The sequence below is a fragment of the Chiroxiphia lanceolata genome, chromosome 6, assembly GCF_009829145.1.
Source record: "Chiroxiphia lanceolata isolate bChiLan1 chromosome 6, bChiLan1.pri, whole genome shotgun sequence".
Classification (NCBI taxonomy): Eukaryota; Metazoa; Chordata; class Aves; order Passeriformes; family Pipridae; genus Chiroxiphia; species Chiroxiphia lanceolata.
This window is the reverse complement of record NC_045642.1, coordinates 37560358-37577563: the sequence shown is the minus strand read 5'-3', so window position 1 is coordinate 37577563 and position 17206 is coordinate 37560358. Positions and strand designations below refer to the sequence as shown.

The following is a 17206-nucleotide window of genomic DNA, read 5'->3' as shown; positions in this document are numbered from 1 at the left end:
GAGGAGATGAGGCTACCTAGGTAATTAAACTGCTGGACTGATTCGAGCTCTGATTGGCCAATGGTGATATGGAGATGATGGAAGACTTCCTGAGGTGCAGGTTGATAGAGAACTTCTCTCTTCTTTAAGCTGACTTCCAGTCCAAAGAGCTCAGCAGCGTCTGCAAAGCATTTCATTTAATAGGAGAAGAAATTCCAGGTCTGTTACTAAATTTCAGCATAGGAGAAAAAAACAAGGGAAAGACATTTTTAATTAAATTTACAATTGGAACATAAAACCAGAGGAGTGGCTTTTTGAAATCTACTATAGCCGTTTATTCAACATCATTAAAATGGAAAGTATAATCAGGCTGTGATATAAAACATTAATTTGAATGCAAATCCTGTTTATATACAACAAATTTACCAAATCAGAACCACTAGTCCTCATGTTCTCAATCAGTTCCAAGAAGTGTCTGTATGCAAATGTGGTAAATGAGCTCAGACTAACAGCATATTACAGTAAATGAGTTCCCTTTGCAAGCAATAGGTGGACAGCAGCTAAAAACCCTGCCTTATAGCATCTGAAATCTGTCAGCACCTTTGTATGTACAGAACTGTTAATATCGTTGTCCCTCTAATGTATACAGTATGTAAAACATTTCAAACCATAGAAATGTAATTGCATTTTCCTTAAGTATAGCATTCATCTTTTTTAAAAAAGGTTTAACTTGACATTTATTGTTAAGCAATGTAATTAAGTGCCATGTGCTTCTGTGTATTTTCCCTTGCTCAGAAACACCACAAATTCTTCTATGTAAATTCCTTTAATCAATCATTCTGTTTATGTGACAATCCATAATCAAAACACCAGATATGCATTTTGAGTAAGGGTTCCAAATAGCAAGTTAAACCCAAGGTAAAGCATAGAGATATAGATGACATTTCTACTGAGAAATGAAGCCTGAGTATCCTCTGTGCATGAGGCAGAAATGATAGAATACTAGCACAGAAGATGAATTGCTACTTGTGACTTGAAATAATACTGTTGTTTCGTTGTTTGGTAAATAACAGAAAACATTATTTACTTGTTCTTATTAAGAGGAATACACGCAGAGTTTCAATTAAGCATTATGCAGGTGCAAACTTGGCAGCAGCCAGCCAAACTCTGAACAGAGGTATCAGAAAAGCATCAAAAGCTACACTGCAGGCAGCTTAAGGTCTGTTCCTGCCAGATCTGTCCTCCTAACTGCTTCATGCGCATATAAATGATTTAGTAGTGCCAAACAGCTGAACGAATTAAAGAAATTACGTTCTTAAATGAAGATTTATATAACTGTTCATATGTATTTCTGTGTTAAAGTATTTCTTTAAAATAAAAAGTACATATTTAAAAAAAAAAAACCCAAACATGTATTTGAAAATATTTCCTTGAAAAATTACTAAAAGATTCTGCTTAAACATACATGGACATTGGGAACAAGTAACTAGCTTCACAAGGTAAGAAAACAGATAATTTAGGAATAGTATGACACATGGCATTTTAATCACATTTTTTTTATTTATTTTCACAAGTATTTGATAAAGAAAGAAGACATTCCCCAGACACAAACCAGAAGATTTTTAGCCCCTGTGGAAAATTTCTCTCTGGCAGTATCATAACAGGATATGCTACAGTGCTTAACACAACTCGACACTTTCTGAACAAAGACAACTGCCCCTTCGACTTGTCCTCTGGTGCTTAACTGACCTCAAAGCCTTGCAACCTAACACCATGAAAAACAGATGCACTGCAACAGTTCAAATTCCCTGTAAGGTATTTCTGAGCAGTCTATTCTGCCAAGTTCAGAGAGAAATTGAGGTGAAGCATAAGAACAGTTTGCTACAAAGACCTCCATAATGAGAACGAAATTCTCCTATTCATTCTCAATATAGACTAAGAGTAACTTTTAGAAATAAGTGCCTCGGAAGAACACCAAGGTTCTGTTCAATTCAACAACTAAAACAGAAACTGGCCTTCTCCTCTTCCTCCCTGATGGCTTCTAATAACATTAAGAACTGAAGGAAAATGCAGTAACCTGAAGTTTCTGTCACCTCCATTTGTATAACCTACGAAACTAAAAAACTGCCAGAAGGCCACAACAAAGACAACCACAATAAGAGGTTATTCTCTGCAGGGTGTTCCAGGAGATGGAGAGAAGGCAGTCAACATCAAGCTTCTTCAGAAAGCCCAGTCAACATCATGTCAGCTTGAAGGGAAGATGAACACAGCTGTGGGGCAGTCTGGTATGTCCACAAGAGTCTGGGGAAAATCTCTGCGGATGACTGAAAAGGAATAGTTCTGATAGAAACTGTATCAGCTCTACCAGGTATAAAAGGCTCAAGCTGTAACTACAAAGAGTTTTTGTGAGATGTGACTCATTTCCCAGGATTTATTCTCTAAAAGATGACAGTTTGAGAGACAAACTTCTATAATGCATTCAGTCTTGAGACTGATCATTGGTCTGCTGCTCTCTCTACCCCTGACCCACAGTTTGCACTACGTAATTTGCAGAAATTTTTCTTCAGAAATACACCTTTCTCTTTTTTTTCAGGTTCTACAACACAGAACTGTCTGTAGTTCAGCTACTCTCATATGACATCGGGAAAATAAATATGGAATGAGGCAAGTGTCTATTCCTACATCTTCTTGGAATAAAATTAAGCACAAAAGTAATATAATAGTAACCAAATCAGAAGCGGGATAGCATCCCATCATCTAATTAAACCAATCACCAGGTAGATACAGCGATGTTACACGTCAACTAAACTACAAATTCTCTTTGAGTTCTCCTTACTAATACACAAAGGCAAAATCATTGTTTCGCTATCAAACCCCAAGCCAACAACACATTTTTCAGGCAGTATTATCAGGACTCAATTTAAGCTTATAAAATTTATATAAGCTGTCTGATTCAGATTTTCCCTACAACAACAACAGAAGGAAATATTACAAGTGTTGGCAACAAATACCAAGAGGGAGAAGCTTATTAAGTCCACTCCCTCTGTATTTCAGCCTATGTTCCTATAATGATGTCAAAAGCTGATATATAATTTAAGACTGAATGCTTAAGTTATGCAGTGGAAAGCAATATTCCTAAATTTCTTCACAAGTTATTTAACTTCCTGAAGCTTTAGTTCATATTCTGGTACAATTAAAAGAAATTATCAATTCCTTACTGGGTACCAACAGACTATTATGGGTACCATTTCATGCCCACCATTGAGACACTGACTTTACATTAGAGTTTAAACTAAAAATCATTAGATTAAAAAGTTCAGAAAATTCTGTTTCTCAAACACAATGTATAACACTTTTTTGTACAGAAAACAGAACTTCCACAGAGGCCAGTCTGAGGCCTTCTGAAAAAGGACTACCCAAGAAAATAACATGATAGATGTTATTCAAGTCACTTAAAATGCTGCTGAAGAAAACCCTCCAATAATTACCATAAATAGTGCAAGAAAAACTAAAATAGAATCAATTAGATGTAGATGACTGAACTGATATATAGGAGATTGGTCTTCTGCCTGGTAAGATCTTATCAGATCTCAAAATAAGTAGCCTTAGGGTGAAACATTAATGTTCAATAATAAAATGTTGGGTTTCCTTTTTTTTAAATAACTTGTTTTTCACAAATATGGATAAGGATTCATCCTCCAAAATTTCTGTACTTAAATTCACAAGCATATCCTCCTCAGTCATGGCATTCAAAACAGTCTCCCCCCTGAAAATGAAACCAGCATTGGAAAACATGTTTGAATTATCTCAGAGCACAACAATCAATAATTTCAACAAGAACTAACAATAATACTGCACAAAATATAGAACCTTTTAACTACATGGGAAGATTCGAGAGGATGACAGAGCATGAAAAAAGAACATAAACAGGAGTATGTGTGAGAGCCAGTAGAGCAGACTCATGACCATGGAACTCTGACTGTGAAGTTGGTATATGTTATCTTTTAAAAAAACTGCCTTTAGGTCAGAAAGGAGCAAGAAAAATTGCATATACGTTGTCCTTACAAAGGGAACACAAAGTGCATTAAAGACACTGATAAGATGTCAAAATGAAAATAAATACATTTCAAAATTGTACACATTTTGCAGTCACACACATAACAGCCACAATTTAAAGATGTACTGAATGTCTTATTCCTAGAGTATTAACAGCACTTACTACAAATTAGACAACAGATAATTTGTGAAAGCATGACATACAGATTGCCAAAATACTGGCTATGCCTACAGAATCATGCTTTTGCATTCACCAGTGTCCTCAGTTACGAATCTGCAACAATGAAGTGTTACTTGTATTCTAGACCCAATTAAAATAATTTGCTGAATGTGCTGATACCATGAGTTTCAGGGACATACAGTGATTACTACCAAGCAAGGGACAATCTTCATATTTTCATTCACTTCCTAGGGTTTTTATTTACCTCCAGTTCTTATTTAATTTCTACAGAATAAGCTGTTTACATCTAGCAGAAAAAGTACTTTAAATGGGTAACCACTAGCTGCATAGTAAGAACTGTATTCCAACAATAGCATTCTGCTAGGAGAACATAATCCTTCTTTTAAAAGATACTATTGATGGACTAAAACACACTAAGAGGAGAAACATCTTTTGCAGCTTCATAAGTAGTACAAAAAAGGAAGGCTTTTTCTTTGTTAGAGAGGGGGAGGGGGGGTGAAAAACCCACGACACCAATCTCTGGTACCTTAAGCACAATTACTTTACATTTGTGTCAATCACTTGGGATGTGAGAAATAATCACTTTCTACAAAGAATACTGGTACAAACCCTGCTGCTATTCTTGGATATCTGCAGTTATTTTCTAGGAGCCAAAGAGACATGGGAGGATAGTTTCAGTGAAGGATCAATCTGTCAGCTTCCAGCAGTCAGAATGCAAGCTGGATTATTAAAAAGAAAAAAACAACTCTGTGCAATCAGTTTTATATATAAATTCAATATTAACTTTAAAAGCTTTTTATATAATTATATTGATTGTTATACACTATGTAAAATTAGTGTGCAATGGTAAACAATACATCAATGTTCAATCAATGTTCAGGGATGGAGAGGTTCCACCTTTGTTTTGATCAAAAAGATGAAAAAGAAAGGCTGAAAAATGGGAAAAAAACATGCCCAAAAAGCAGCTTTGGTGAGCTCCATCTGCACACTCAGAAACAACCCTTTCTGCTCAATCTCCATTGAGCAGAAAATTTCAACCCATTTGGGATCCACACACATTTCTGAGAAAAGAGCAAGTCGTACAAGCCCAATTTAGCAGGCATGCTCTAAATGCACCTACCACTGGTAACACTAAATTCAACACAAAGCTTAGCACTTGTGGCCATCAAAAAACCAAAAGACTTAAACCAAAAACAAAATCATAAAGCCTGTGGTTCTGTTGTTATAATTGCTGCTATTTAATATCATAAGCAGACATACGAGAGAACCTATCTATGAATAGTAAGATGTTTTAATTTCCCAAGCAAGTGGCAACCATGTAAGCAAGAATGCAAAAGTCACAGAAGCAATCAGGACCCTACCTAAGGCCTGTAGGTCAGGTGTTCACCTGGAAAGCTAAAACTTCAGATTAACTGAATTTCCTCACAGATCTGATCATGTCCCCCCTTCACGTGCCTAGTTCTGGTCCCAAGAATCTTGTATCACCAGCTGTAGTTCTGGTTCAGGTTCTGACTGCTGTATGTGATTTCAGGGCACTCTCCTGGGCAGCAGGTAATACAGCCTTAAATGCCAAACTGAGAAAGTACGGACTTTCAGCCCCCATGTCCAGGCTTCCAAGACTGCTACTGTGAACAGAGAAAAAGCCTGTGAAGTTCAACTGAAAGAAAGAAACTAACAGAAGATGCTCAATTTCAGCTTTAATCTCCACTCCACGTAGCTGTCCAATAAGGTCACACTTAGGCGTTGAGATCCAGGACAGAGAAAAAGTGAGACAGCCCATAGGATCTTCCTAATAGCCCTCCTACATCTTCAGTACTGTTTACTTCCAGTTAGTGAACCTACCACCATTGACTTACACCACTAATATCCACTTATTCCACCCCAATCTCTAAACTTTAGCATTACAAGATACAGCACCTATCTGCTAAGGCACTGCCAAAGAGCCTGAAGGTACCTCCAGGAGGGCAAAGTAACCCCCCAGTACCACTGGGAATGATAAATGATGTATTCTTACCATACCAGGTATGTAGTGGCTCCAGGCTAGGCTTTGGTTCAACTTTTCATTCCTGCAGGCAGGGTACCTACCTCTTAGGCACAGTAGAGCAACGCTCACATCCCTTTTTGCATCTAACCTACAACATCCTTATTACTGGATAAGAACAGAGAAAGTAAGAGTGGCATTAGGTGTCTTTATTTTTTGAAAAAGTTCACATAAATAATGGAAGTTTCATTTAGAAAAGAAAACAAGCAGTGCCTGCTCTTTTCCTAGTTCCTCTACCACCAGTATTCCTGTTTAGCAAACACTTCAGATCATGCTTAAATCACTACCTCTTTCTAAGAATGAAGCTGGATGCCATTTAGGTACAAAATTCAAGTCTTTGTTGCAAAAAAACCTTAAACCTCAAAACTGTTTCCTTTAAAACCTCAAAGGGAAAAAAGAAAAGAAACAAGAGAAAAGCACAAAAAGAAAAAAAAATCTAGCCCCAGCACAGCCATTTTGAGACACCATGAGCTCTCTGCCATTTCTTCCTGTCTAGTCAATGAACCCAGCAAAACAGCTTCATGTTTTGTATTTTTGTTTTATGCAAAGGAGGGCATACACATGCATACCTGTGTAATCTGTTTGAGAGATGAGACAGGAAGCAGAGTAAAGAAAACACTCTCGCAGCCTGTTCCCACAGCAGCAGTAACTGCACAGTCATAGTCATGACAGCTGAGGAACCAGTCCAAGAAATGTTTCCTGTAAATACATTCTCACTATGCTCTTAGGCGCTTTTCTTTGCCTTTTTTTTAATCCTCAAAGACAGTTAAAATACATTTACTGCAAACACTTCCAGTACAGCAGTAAGATGTTGGCTAATGGGTTTGTGTTTTTCTGGCTTTCCTAACACTTCTTTCTATGATTGTCAATTCCTTTCAGAGACTATAATCCCTTTTCGTATCAGCTGCTAATGCAAGCCAGTAAAGCAACAGGGATCTGTACGGATCCTGCTTCATTAAGAGAAGAAAGACAAGAGAACAGGTTCTGTAGCTTCAGCTGGAAACAAAAAGAATCAAGCCCATATCGGTTCAGTCACAGCCACCTCAAAACATACAGGAACACTCAAGCCAAAGGGTGACAATAGGAGTACTCTAACTGGAGGGCAGAGGGGTGGAAAGAAGGAGTTTCCTATCATCTCCCACACATCTGGCTGCAGTACATCTCTGCATCAATGTTTAGTTTCTTATCTCCAGGAAGTACAATCATATTCTTTGAACATGTACATGGTGACTGGGACTGGATAAGGCAGCTCTCTCTGGATAGACAGGACCTTTCCAGGTGATTATTAGCATTTGAGTAAATTAGTGATGATTATACAAATTCCTGTAACAGGCTTTTCGAAACACCAACATTGCAGCTGAAGCATGGTGTAGAAATTAGTGCCAAGATTTCCATTGATTTCAACGAGTTCTGAAGGAGAAGAAACTAGTTTATTTGTCCTTTAGTCTTAGCAAAATAAATATAACAAAAACGAGTATAAGAATTTTTAAAACATTCTTTTATAAGGTATGAGTAGGTCCTCTGCTTATCTTGCTCTTGAAACAGTTTCCTTAATTTCACCGATAAAACAAGGGATGAAAACTGACCTTCCTTGTTTTAAATGAAAGCTCATTAAAAACCTCGGAAAAAAAAAAAATCTCACAAGTATTCAGAGTTATTGTTTACCATCTGCCAGTGGTAGATGCAATCTTAGTAACATATTAAAGTGCAATTTTAGCACTGAAAGTTCCGTGTTTTTCCTCTTTTCAAAATATCTCCAATAGCACATCTTGATCTTTCTAAACAGAACAAATACATAATATTTAGGTGTAGGGATGAAATGTCTGATCTTTTCATTCTTGTACTTTAGATCACAAAAATAAAAATGGAAAAGCATTCCAACTCCCTAAGACGCAACTGCTCCTATTGTTCTGAAGAACAGCGATGTCTCAACTTTTTCTTTTTTTTTTCCCCTAACTACAAGGTGGCAGACTTCAGCCTGAACTAACAAGCTCTATGTCCCTCTCAGGCTAAGGCAACTCATAACAGATGAAATAAACAGAAGAAATATTTCTGTAATTGCTGAAACACTGCCAAATTTTTCACTGTGTGACACCTGGTGAGACTACTGTATTTCAGAATTATGCACTGCAAATATAAACACAGCTTTGTAGTTTATAATATAAGCACAGCTTTGTTTAGCTCAATGAAATGCAAACTGTAAATAACCTGCTACTGACTATCTGCCTCAATTACTTGCAGATTGGGTAAATACATGAATATTGTGAAACATATGTCAATTTTGAAATTAGTAAATATCCTAAGATGGAACATGTTGCCAAAACACAAAATATAGAAAAAGGAGAACAATATTAATCTGCATTAAGTATATACGCTTCTGGTACATATACTCTGTGGATACACGAATGAGTGTCCACAGACTTTTAAATGTGTACTAAAAGATTAAAAGATTACAAAAGTTTGAAAAACAAATACTAAGAGTTATTCATGTTTCTGATCCCCTTTGCTACAATTTCCCACTGCAGCATCTCACTACTTTCCTGTCTTGAGAATTTAGTGCCATAATTAATTGGGCAAGTTAAATGCCTTCAATGTTAATCTCTTGATAGAGTACCCTTTCTAAACCAAAAAGTGCTAAAATCCATACTAAAAAAAAAAAAAATCATCTGGCTTCACTGCAGTGCGCTTTCTTCCCTTGCTCTTTACATTTACAATAAGAATAAATTGCAGCATTGATTCACTATTACTATTCTGGGCATCCTTTCAATTCATTTAAAATATAGGTACAAAAAATCAGAGCCATCAGCTTGTTACTGTTGTCTTCCTCCCGACCCAATACGTGCCATTCTCAGCTAAATCCCATTTTGCTACTCCCTCTCATCCACTAATACACTCTCACTCATTTTATACTACTGAGACACAGCTTTTTGCCCACACTTATAATGCTTTCATCTTTGACATTTACCATGTAAGTGACAAAACACAGTAAAATTGGAACTTTCTGCCAATTTGCTCGAGAATGGATCTGAAAGATAACAAGTTTTTGCTATCCTTAAAATCCAAGGCTTGCACCTATTATTTTAAGACACTGGCAAAGAGTATGAAGGTCAATCCAGGAGAGAAAAATAATCCCTCAGATAGTACCACTGGAAATACAAGTGATGTATTCCCACCACGCCAGGTATGTAGTAGCTCCAACCTAGGTTTTGGTTTAACTTCCCATTCCTGCAAGGCAGGGCACCTGCCTCTTAGGCATTGCAATATTCAGTGCAGCAATACCGATGTCCCCTTCTGCATCTAATCTACAGCAGCTAGAAAGAAAAAACAGACTTCTTTATTAGTGGAAAAGAATAAAAGAATGGCATTAGGTCTCTCCTGTAGTCCATATTTTGAAATTTTCCATGTAAGTAAGTACCACCACTATTCCTATTTAGCAAACACTTAAAAACATGCTAGCTTTCAAATTCATGTCTCCGGAGTCCGCTCCTGAAATCATTCCTGCTTGCCTTTCTGCTAAAAAACTGGTTATCAAAATTATTCTACATATGTAGCTTGTTACTTTAAGGTGCTTTTTTCTACCATCTTCAAATTTTTCTTAGTCCAGTTCAGACTGTAAATTATGCAGGGCTGACACTGATAGCAAGATTTTTAAAAAGAAAATAAATAAATCAACCTATCATTCTCCACGCACTACAGAGGACAGACAGATGTCTTAAAACTGAGTTTCACAAAGGTCTATATCCTAGGCAGTAAAGTACTAAAGCCAATGCAAAAAAAATGTGAGACAAAAAAGACAGTACATGGACACAAACAGAAGCCGAAGGACAACTCTTAGCAAACCATACTAATCAATCAGGCAAATGGCTCAGCATGTAGTATATAACTGCTTTACTGAAAATGTTCTTGTTGTGTATTTCTTCCAAATCAAATATACATTATTCCTCTTCATTTGGAAAGCTTTCTCCCTAGTTTTTCCATTGTTCTGTTTGTAAAAAATGTATTTACACATAGACATGTAAGATGGTGCAAAACTGTGCAAATTTACAGGATGAAGAATTTATAAGATTTAACACAGTGTTATGAATACACATGCCAAACGAGATCAGACTGATGTGTACAAACACCATGTACAGAACATTATGCTGCATAGAATGCGTCCAGTAAAACAGTCAATTGGAGCTATTTTACTGAGTATAAATACACTTGCTCTCAATACCTTATCCATTTTTATCTTCCCATGTGCAGCATTAACATATAGCTAAATAAACCACATTTAAAGAAAATTTGTCCCCAAATCCACATATGCAACCTTTCCAATTTAAATGGTGGAAAGAAGAATGCCAGTAACTACATATACACTTCTCAGTAGCAACTGCACATAAAAATTTGCTAATATGTCAAACAAAACCAGCATTGAACATCTGTAATTTCCTCTATAGAGATCAGTCACTTCAGACTGATCAAAAACTCGAAACAATACAGCCTCCATAGTCTTTGTTGTCCAAAATTAAATACTACTACTATTTCCAAGTTAATTTAATCCCAAATCTTTATACATAAATTTTTACTGTGCCATTCACTCAACTGTTGCTTTTATGGCAGCTTTCTCAGAGAGGCTCTTGAAATATCCCAGATCTCACAACCCACAGTCTGCTCACTTCCTCTCTCCCGACCTTTTGGCAGAATAATTGCCACAATATACTGCAAGGCATACAGCAGGATTATGCCTGCACCCTTCTAATTGCTCCTTTGCCACTGACCCGTCAAGATGTCCTCAGAAAAAAATGAGAATGGTACTAGAAAACTTACCATACAGACTGTATGGGACAGTGGTAATGACTATTTGAAATCCTTGTCACAAAACCAGTTCAAATCAGAGAACAAGTTTTGCTTGCTTTCTTGTCTTTTTTTTTTCTTTAATAATCTTTATATTTCTAAGATTCTTAGCTGTCTACTTGATACTTATTTCAACAGAGCTTTTCAGACACATTACTGTTCAAGTACAGGCTTTAGGTGACTCTCAAAAAAATTCTATCTTTACTGTACTTAGCCTAAGGTTAATCACTTCCACAACAAATACACGAAGATGATACATTTTGAGGTAGCTTGTTTAATCTGAACCCAATACCATAACACTGAATCAAGACACACAGAATGAAGGAACAAGTGCTAAACAGGGCTAGGCAAAAGAGTAGGCAGCTTCTGAAGTGTATGTGAAGTGAAAACTGAATTGAAAAAGCTCAGTGCTATAGATGACACTGGAGAACAATCAAAACTTCCTTACCTGGGCTTATATTATACCTTTTGAGAAAAGAACTACCTTTTAAAATTTAAGTAAACAAAAAAATACTCTATCTCACCTAGAGACAAGTAAGATTCAAAGGAAGTGATAACAGAGGTGAAAGAATTTTTACATGAAGATAACTGTGACAGGGAAATAAGAAAAGGTAAAACACAGGTAAGTGACAAAGATCGCCCTGCAGTGTAAATGGGTCTACAGTACATCTAATTATGTTAACAAAGAAGTCACTTCTTAGCCACAACAAAATTTTGGATAATTTCAAGGCATGTAAACTAGAAATATATTTAATGGAAATAATTATGATTATGTTTATACAGATCAAATATTCTATTACTGTTCCTAATTCACTTCTGCCACAGCTGAAAAATAATTTCCTTACGTATTTCTTGTCCTTTCAACAACTTGAAATCATCACTGTCCTTCTTTTCCATTGACCAATACTTTTGTTATAGAAGCAGTATGCTATATATTTCCATTTATATACTAATTTGACACAAACACATCAATATATAGGTAATTTATGTAATATAGTATTCTAAACTGTTAACTCTATTTTGTATTATAAGGTATATTTCCTTCAAATTGTGCAGAAGGAAAACAGTATGATGTGTTCCAGAAAACCACTCTTACTCAAGAGATATGGATCACCAGTGAAACACCAAGCATTACTTTTGGTCTTCAACATTATTGCCTGTTATCTACCAGTCTGACACCATACAACACAGGAACCAAGGTACCTTCTCAGATTAGACATGTTGCAAAAGGAGAGCCTAGATTTAATTTAAAAGTGACATCTTATCTGAAAAGTGACATACAATCTGGCCCTATGAAAGTAGAAGTGACAAGAGACAATAATGAGGTTGGACTCTACACTGTGCTGAAAAGCCATTCACGTACCAAAGAGGGACAGATATATGTGTTATTACAAAGAGTGAGGTTACATGCAGTAAGTATATAACAAAGTATAACATATATATTTAACAAATATATTTTCCAAAGCAAGAATTTCAGAAATTTAAATAGCTTCCAAGTAAAAGAAAAGCATTTAAATACTCACTACAGGCACAGATCAATTAAGAGTCAACAAATCCTCATAAATTAATCTGGAAGCTGAGAACTTCAAATGCTTTATTGCGGTATCTGAAGCATGATAAACTATGGAAAACAGATTTGTTCATATGGAAAAAACCAAAGACGCATCCAAAGTTATTTACAGAGTAAACACATAGTCTTGATGCTCTTAAAACAAATAAAAAACCTCTACATCACCTAACAAAAAAAAAAATTATAAAATACCAAGAATTATTCTAACACAGAAGTCTAGGAACCTCTGTGTTTTCTATCTGGCTGAATTAATTATTTTAAGAACTTAATATTTTATCAGCTTGCCTGAATGCACAGGGGCCCCTTACACATATATTATCCTACAAATCTAGATTAGGGAACTAATTTAAATGGTTTCTATGCAGCTAATGAGACAAAGCAGCTATTTCTTAAAAATATGGTTTTAGAAAGTTAAATACAAGCCAAAGTATTTTACTCTTAGAAGCAACTTTATCCGGTCAAACAAAAGTTAATAGCTAAGACCAACCAGAACAGATAAAGAAAAAACAAGAAATTTCAAAGTCCCCAACAAATCACAAAACTACTAATATAAAATGGAATGACAGTATCTTTAAAAGCATCATCACATGCTGTCGCTCTCTCTTGGTTAGGTGTCCAAGGTTATAAAACTATTGGTCCTACAGTTAACCTCTTCTTGAGACTGACTAGTAGCTACGCCACAAGGGAGAGTACAGCTTTAAAAATAAAATAGCATGTCTCAGTCTGGAAAATGCATTATTTCTTTTCTAAAAACCATCTGTACATCTGATAGACCTTCTGCATTTCCCTCTGATCTATAAGCTTCTTTCTTTGAAGGAGTAGATTCAAACAACCTTTTCCAGCACAAATTTAAGACTATCCTGGTCATCATGCAGAAGCAAAATGCATGTGGGAAGAAATTTAGCTGTAAAGCCTTCTTCTTTCAGAACTTAGGTTCCACTCTCAGGCAAATCAGCGATGCCCTGAGCATTGATGGACTTATCTCGTTCCCACAGCACGGTCAGACAGCGTGTATCTGCATCACTGGTTGCTAGGGAGCAACAAGCTCATTACACGGCATCATCCACACCCTCCACAAGAATGATGGCACAGGCTTCCCACCTGGGGATACCACTGACTGAAGTAAGGGTACTGGAGTGCCTGCCAGCCTTCAGTCTCTCAGGGCTGAGCATGCCAATACAGCAGGTGCTAACTTTAGCTCTGCCTTCAAGGCTTTACATTCTGGTTTGGTGAGCCTGGCCAGTGCAATGCAACACACAAAGAGGTCAGAACAGCCTTCCACAGCTGTTGCCATCATACCCCTTATTTTTAGAAGCCAATTCTAGACAAAGATGTTCCTCTCAAAATTTTGGCTTTTCTGACTAGAGCAATGAGTGCCACTATTCTAAAATCCATGTTAGAGGAGAATTCTGTAAAAATGGAAAAAGGCTGAAAAAAATATTCTTTTCAGTTGTTAAAGGAACATAAGACTTGTAGGCATTTAAAGAAGACATACAGAAACCTTGTGATCTCCAAGCTGTAGACATTAGATCCCTAAAATGGATGTCAGCTGTGGACAATTTGGGTCACTTCAAAGTCTAAACACACAACCTTAATGCATTTTTTCAGCTGTTTGTCTCATTAGCACTTCACAGATCTATTCACAATAAAAGAAAAAAAAAATCTGTCAAAAAAAATTAAAAAGCCACCCTGCTTCTACATGCCAGGAAATTTATTAACTAACAATCTATCTGCATTTTCCTGTACTTGTCATATGTCAAATGCCATCTAGGAATTCTTAGTGCTGGTGAATTAACAAGCACATAAGGGAATACAGCTGTAGATATGCACAGATACCTATACATTCAAGTCCTTAGGCAACTTCAAAATGCCTTTTTTTTTCATGCATAAAGAAACATAAAAAGGAATGAGAAGGCAGGCAAATTGGGGCAATTCACTCATCAAATGCATGTAACAACAGCTCTATTTGAAGGGGATAGGTAAATGCAAAAGTATCAACTTTCCCTGTTACCAGAAGTTAAGAGTAAATTCTTAAGAATTTATGAAGACCAAGATACGAAAATGCTCACCACTAACTTATGAAATAATGTCATGGACACTCATGTATCAGTTAAATATATTTTAAAATAACTGATTAGTTTGAAACATAAATATGTACCTAAGTCCTTACCTGTCTCAACAATTTTTCAACAGCTGACATTACCATGAGCCCTCTCCACACAACCGGGGCAGTCTCTTCTATCAAGAAACCCATAGACATGCTGAAACAACAATGCAAAAACTTAAGCTTTCCAGCACAATATCAAGTGTATCTGAAAAGAAGTTTGATTTAAATTAAAACATATGCTCACCATGCGATTCCATAGTTCTTAAGGGGCCTCATTAGATTTTCTAAAACAGAAGCAAACAAGGGTTTGGTTTTTTTTGAAAGGGAGTTGGTTTTGGGTTTTTTTTAAAGAAATACGCTTATGCATTTTTTTATCTTTTAAGAGCAGTTTTTCCTCTCTTCTTAAACAGTTGTCTGTTTTTCCCTCTCACCCCTTCAGTATACATTTACCTATCCTATACAAGAATCTGACCCCACTTTTAATTAGGTTGTTACATTTTACTGATACCATTCATCTTTTGCCAAAATGACAATTTATTTGCCCATAATATAATGTCACTTTGTGCTGCCAAAACCAACTTGATCTATTTTCATGAAATCCCCATGCTGTGAAGCATAAATTCCCTACTAAGCAGCCTTCTACTTTTGCAATACTTCACTAAACTGAGTCATTTATATCAGAACAAAACCAAAGTCCTACGACATGATGGGATTTAAAATATTTTTTTTAAACTGTGTTATTCATCAATCTCATGAATCAGAAGAACATTCCCATTAACACACTAGAGTTTCGAGAATTTATCTCCTTCTGTTAAGTCTGCTTTGGAACCCAGAGTAGAGGTACTAAATAAAGACACCCTAAATTACACACTGTCAGCAGCTCAAGGAAAGAAGTCCTGGATTTCTTCAGGTTGGTAGTAGTCTGCAGACTTCTAAAATTTCTGTAGGACAAAAGATGCTTATTTGAATATTGCAGAGGTAATGTCCTTGTCATGCTTCATATTCCTATGCTCTCAGGTGTCAAGAATAAAAACAGGGGAGGAAATGCTGTAATTGTACTGCTGGTAAAGGGGTAAGCAAGCAGAAAGTAAACAAAAGGAGAGAGCATTCAAAACAAAACATTGCAAAAGCCAAAACTCCTCTTTATAGTCTCTGCCACCTAATTCCACACCTTATCTCAAAATGGCACGCGCACACATACAAAAGAACAAAAGGAATTTTCTTTGGTCTAGCTGACGTCTTTTAAGAGCATGCACAGACAGGAACCAGCAGAAAACAGAAAGAATACTTTAAGCAATAAAAAAAAATATTATTTGACAGAAACCTTTTATGCACCCAAAGTGAAATAGATAGACTAAAATAAAAACAATGTGAATGTAATGCAGTACATTCAAAGCTGAACTCAAAATTAAAAAAAAAAAAATCAACCAAAAGCACGCAAATTAAACAGCTAAACTCTACAGATGAAAGCTTTCAAGCAATCAAGCAAGTGGGCATTCAAGACATGTAATTTTGTAGACATACAGTTGAAAATAAATTGGATGTTTTGATTTACAAATCAAAAAGAACAAAATAGGAAGCTAAACAAACCACTTGCATGACTATTGCATTCAGAAATGAGTATGGAACTATTATTGGAAAAGAGACTGGCTTGGACTGATACACTGTACCGGTGCATAGAGCTCTTTTTGACTTGTGCAGATCTTCGGTGTTTTGTCAGGGTTTCTTTTGGTGGCATTATGCTGTCTAACCAAATTTCTAGGAACCACAGTCTTACTTCTTCCCCTGCAGTAGGACAGTTTCGTTATGAAGAGGTTGATTACATCTGAACTTCAGCCTAGAGCCCTCTCTGCTTTGGTGTCCTTATAAAGAACATATACATTGCCACAAGTTAGAAATATTGACAGAAATGACTACGTATTTATCTGAGAGGGTTTTAAAAAAAGTATGAAGAAAAAAGTATCTGCAACAGTATATATCATTGCAGATTCACAGTCTCCATTTTTTACCATGAAAAATTTTAAGACAAAAAAATGAAAACAAAAAGGGGAGGCCAATTTTTGATGTTCAGGAACCAGGAACGGGAAAGTAAAATGAATGGAAAAGATATATTTATTCTGGAAAGTTTATCAAAATGCTAAGCCACTTCTCAGTTCAATCCAACTGCTCTGCACTATGTCAGTCAAATATCAAGAGGCTAACATCTCAACATCCACTACCTGCATGGACTATTTCTTCTGCAGAGAAACTACGTACACAGCCTGATCTCACACACGTTCAGAGATTTCCCTTGCCTTCACTTTGGTGGGTAAAACAGGAGAGCTGCTGTGCGTAGACAAACACCGATCTACAGAGCAACCAAAGGGGCCTCTGTTGTTAAATCTATCTCTCTCAAATCTCAAGTGCTTCAGTGGGCTCTGGTAATCACCCTTGTCT

General features: G+C 36.3%; 1 protein-coding gene across 1 annotated transcript in view; it reads right to left on the bottom strand.

The window, feature by feature from the left end:
• The window catches only part of NUBPL (nucleotide binding protein like), an 84712-nt gene that overhangs the window by 38515 nt on the left and 28991 nt on the right, over positions 1-17206 (bottom strand). The window contains exons 5-6 of the mRNA XM_032691329.1: positions 15015-15054; positions 14834-14924 (exon numbers count right to left, since the gene is read on the bottom strand). Of these exons, the coding sequence (XP_032547220.1) occupies positions 14834-14924; positions 15015-15054 (131 nt within the window). The remainder of the gene's footprint in view (positions 1-14833; positions 14925-15014; positions 15055-17206) is intronic.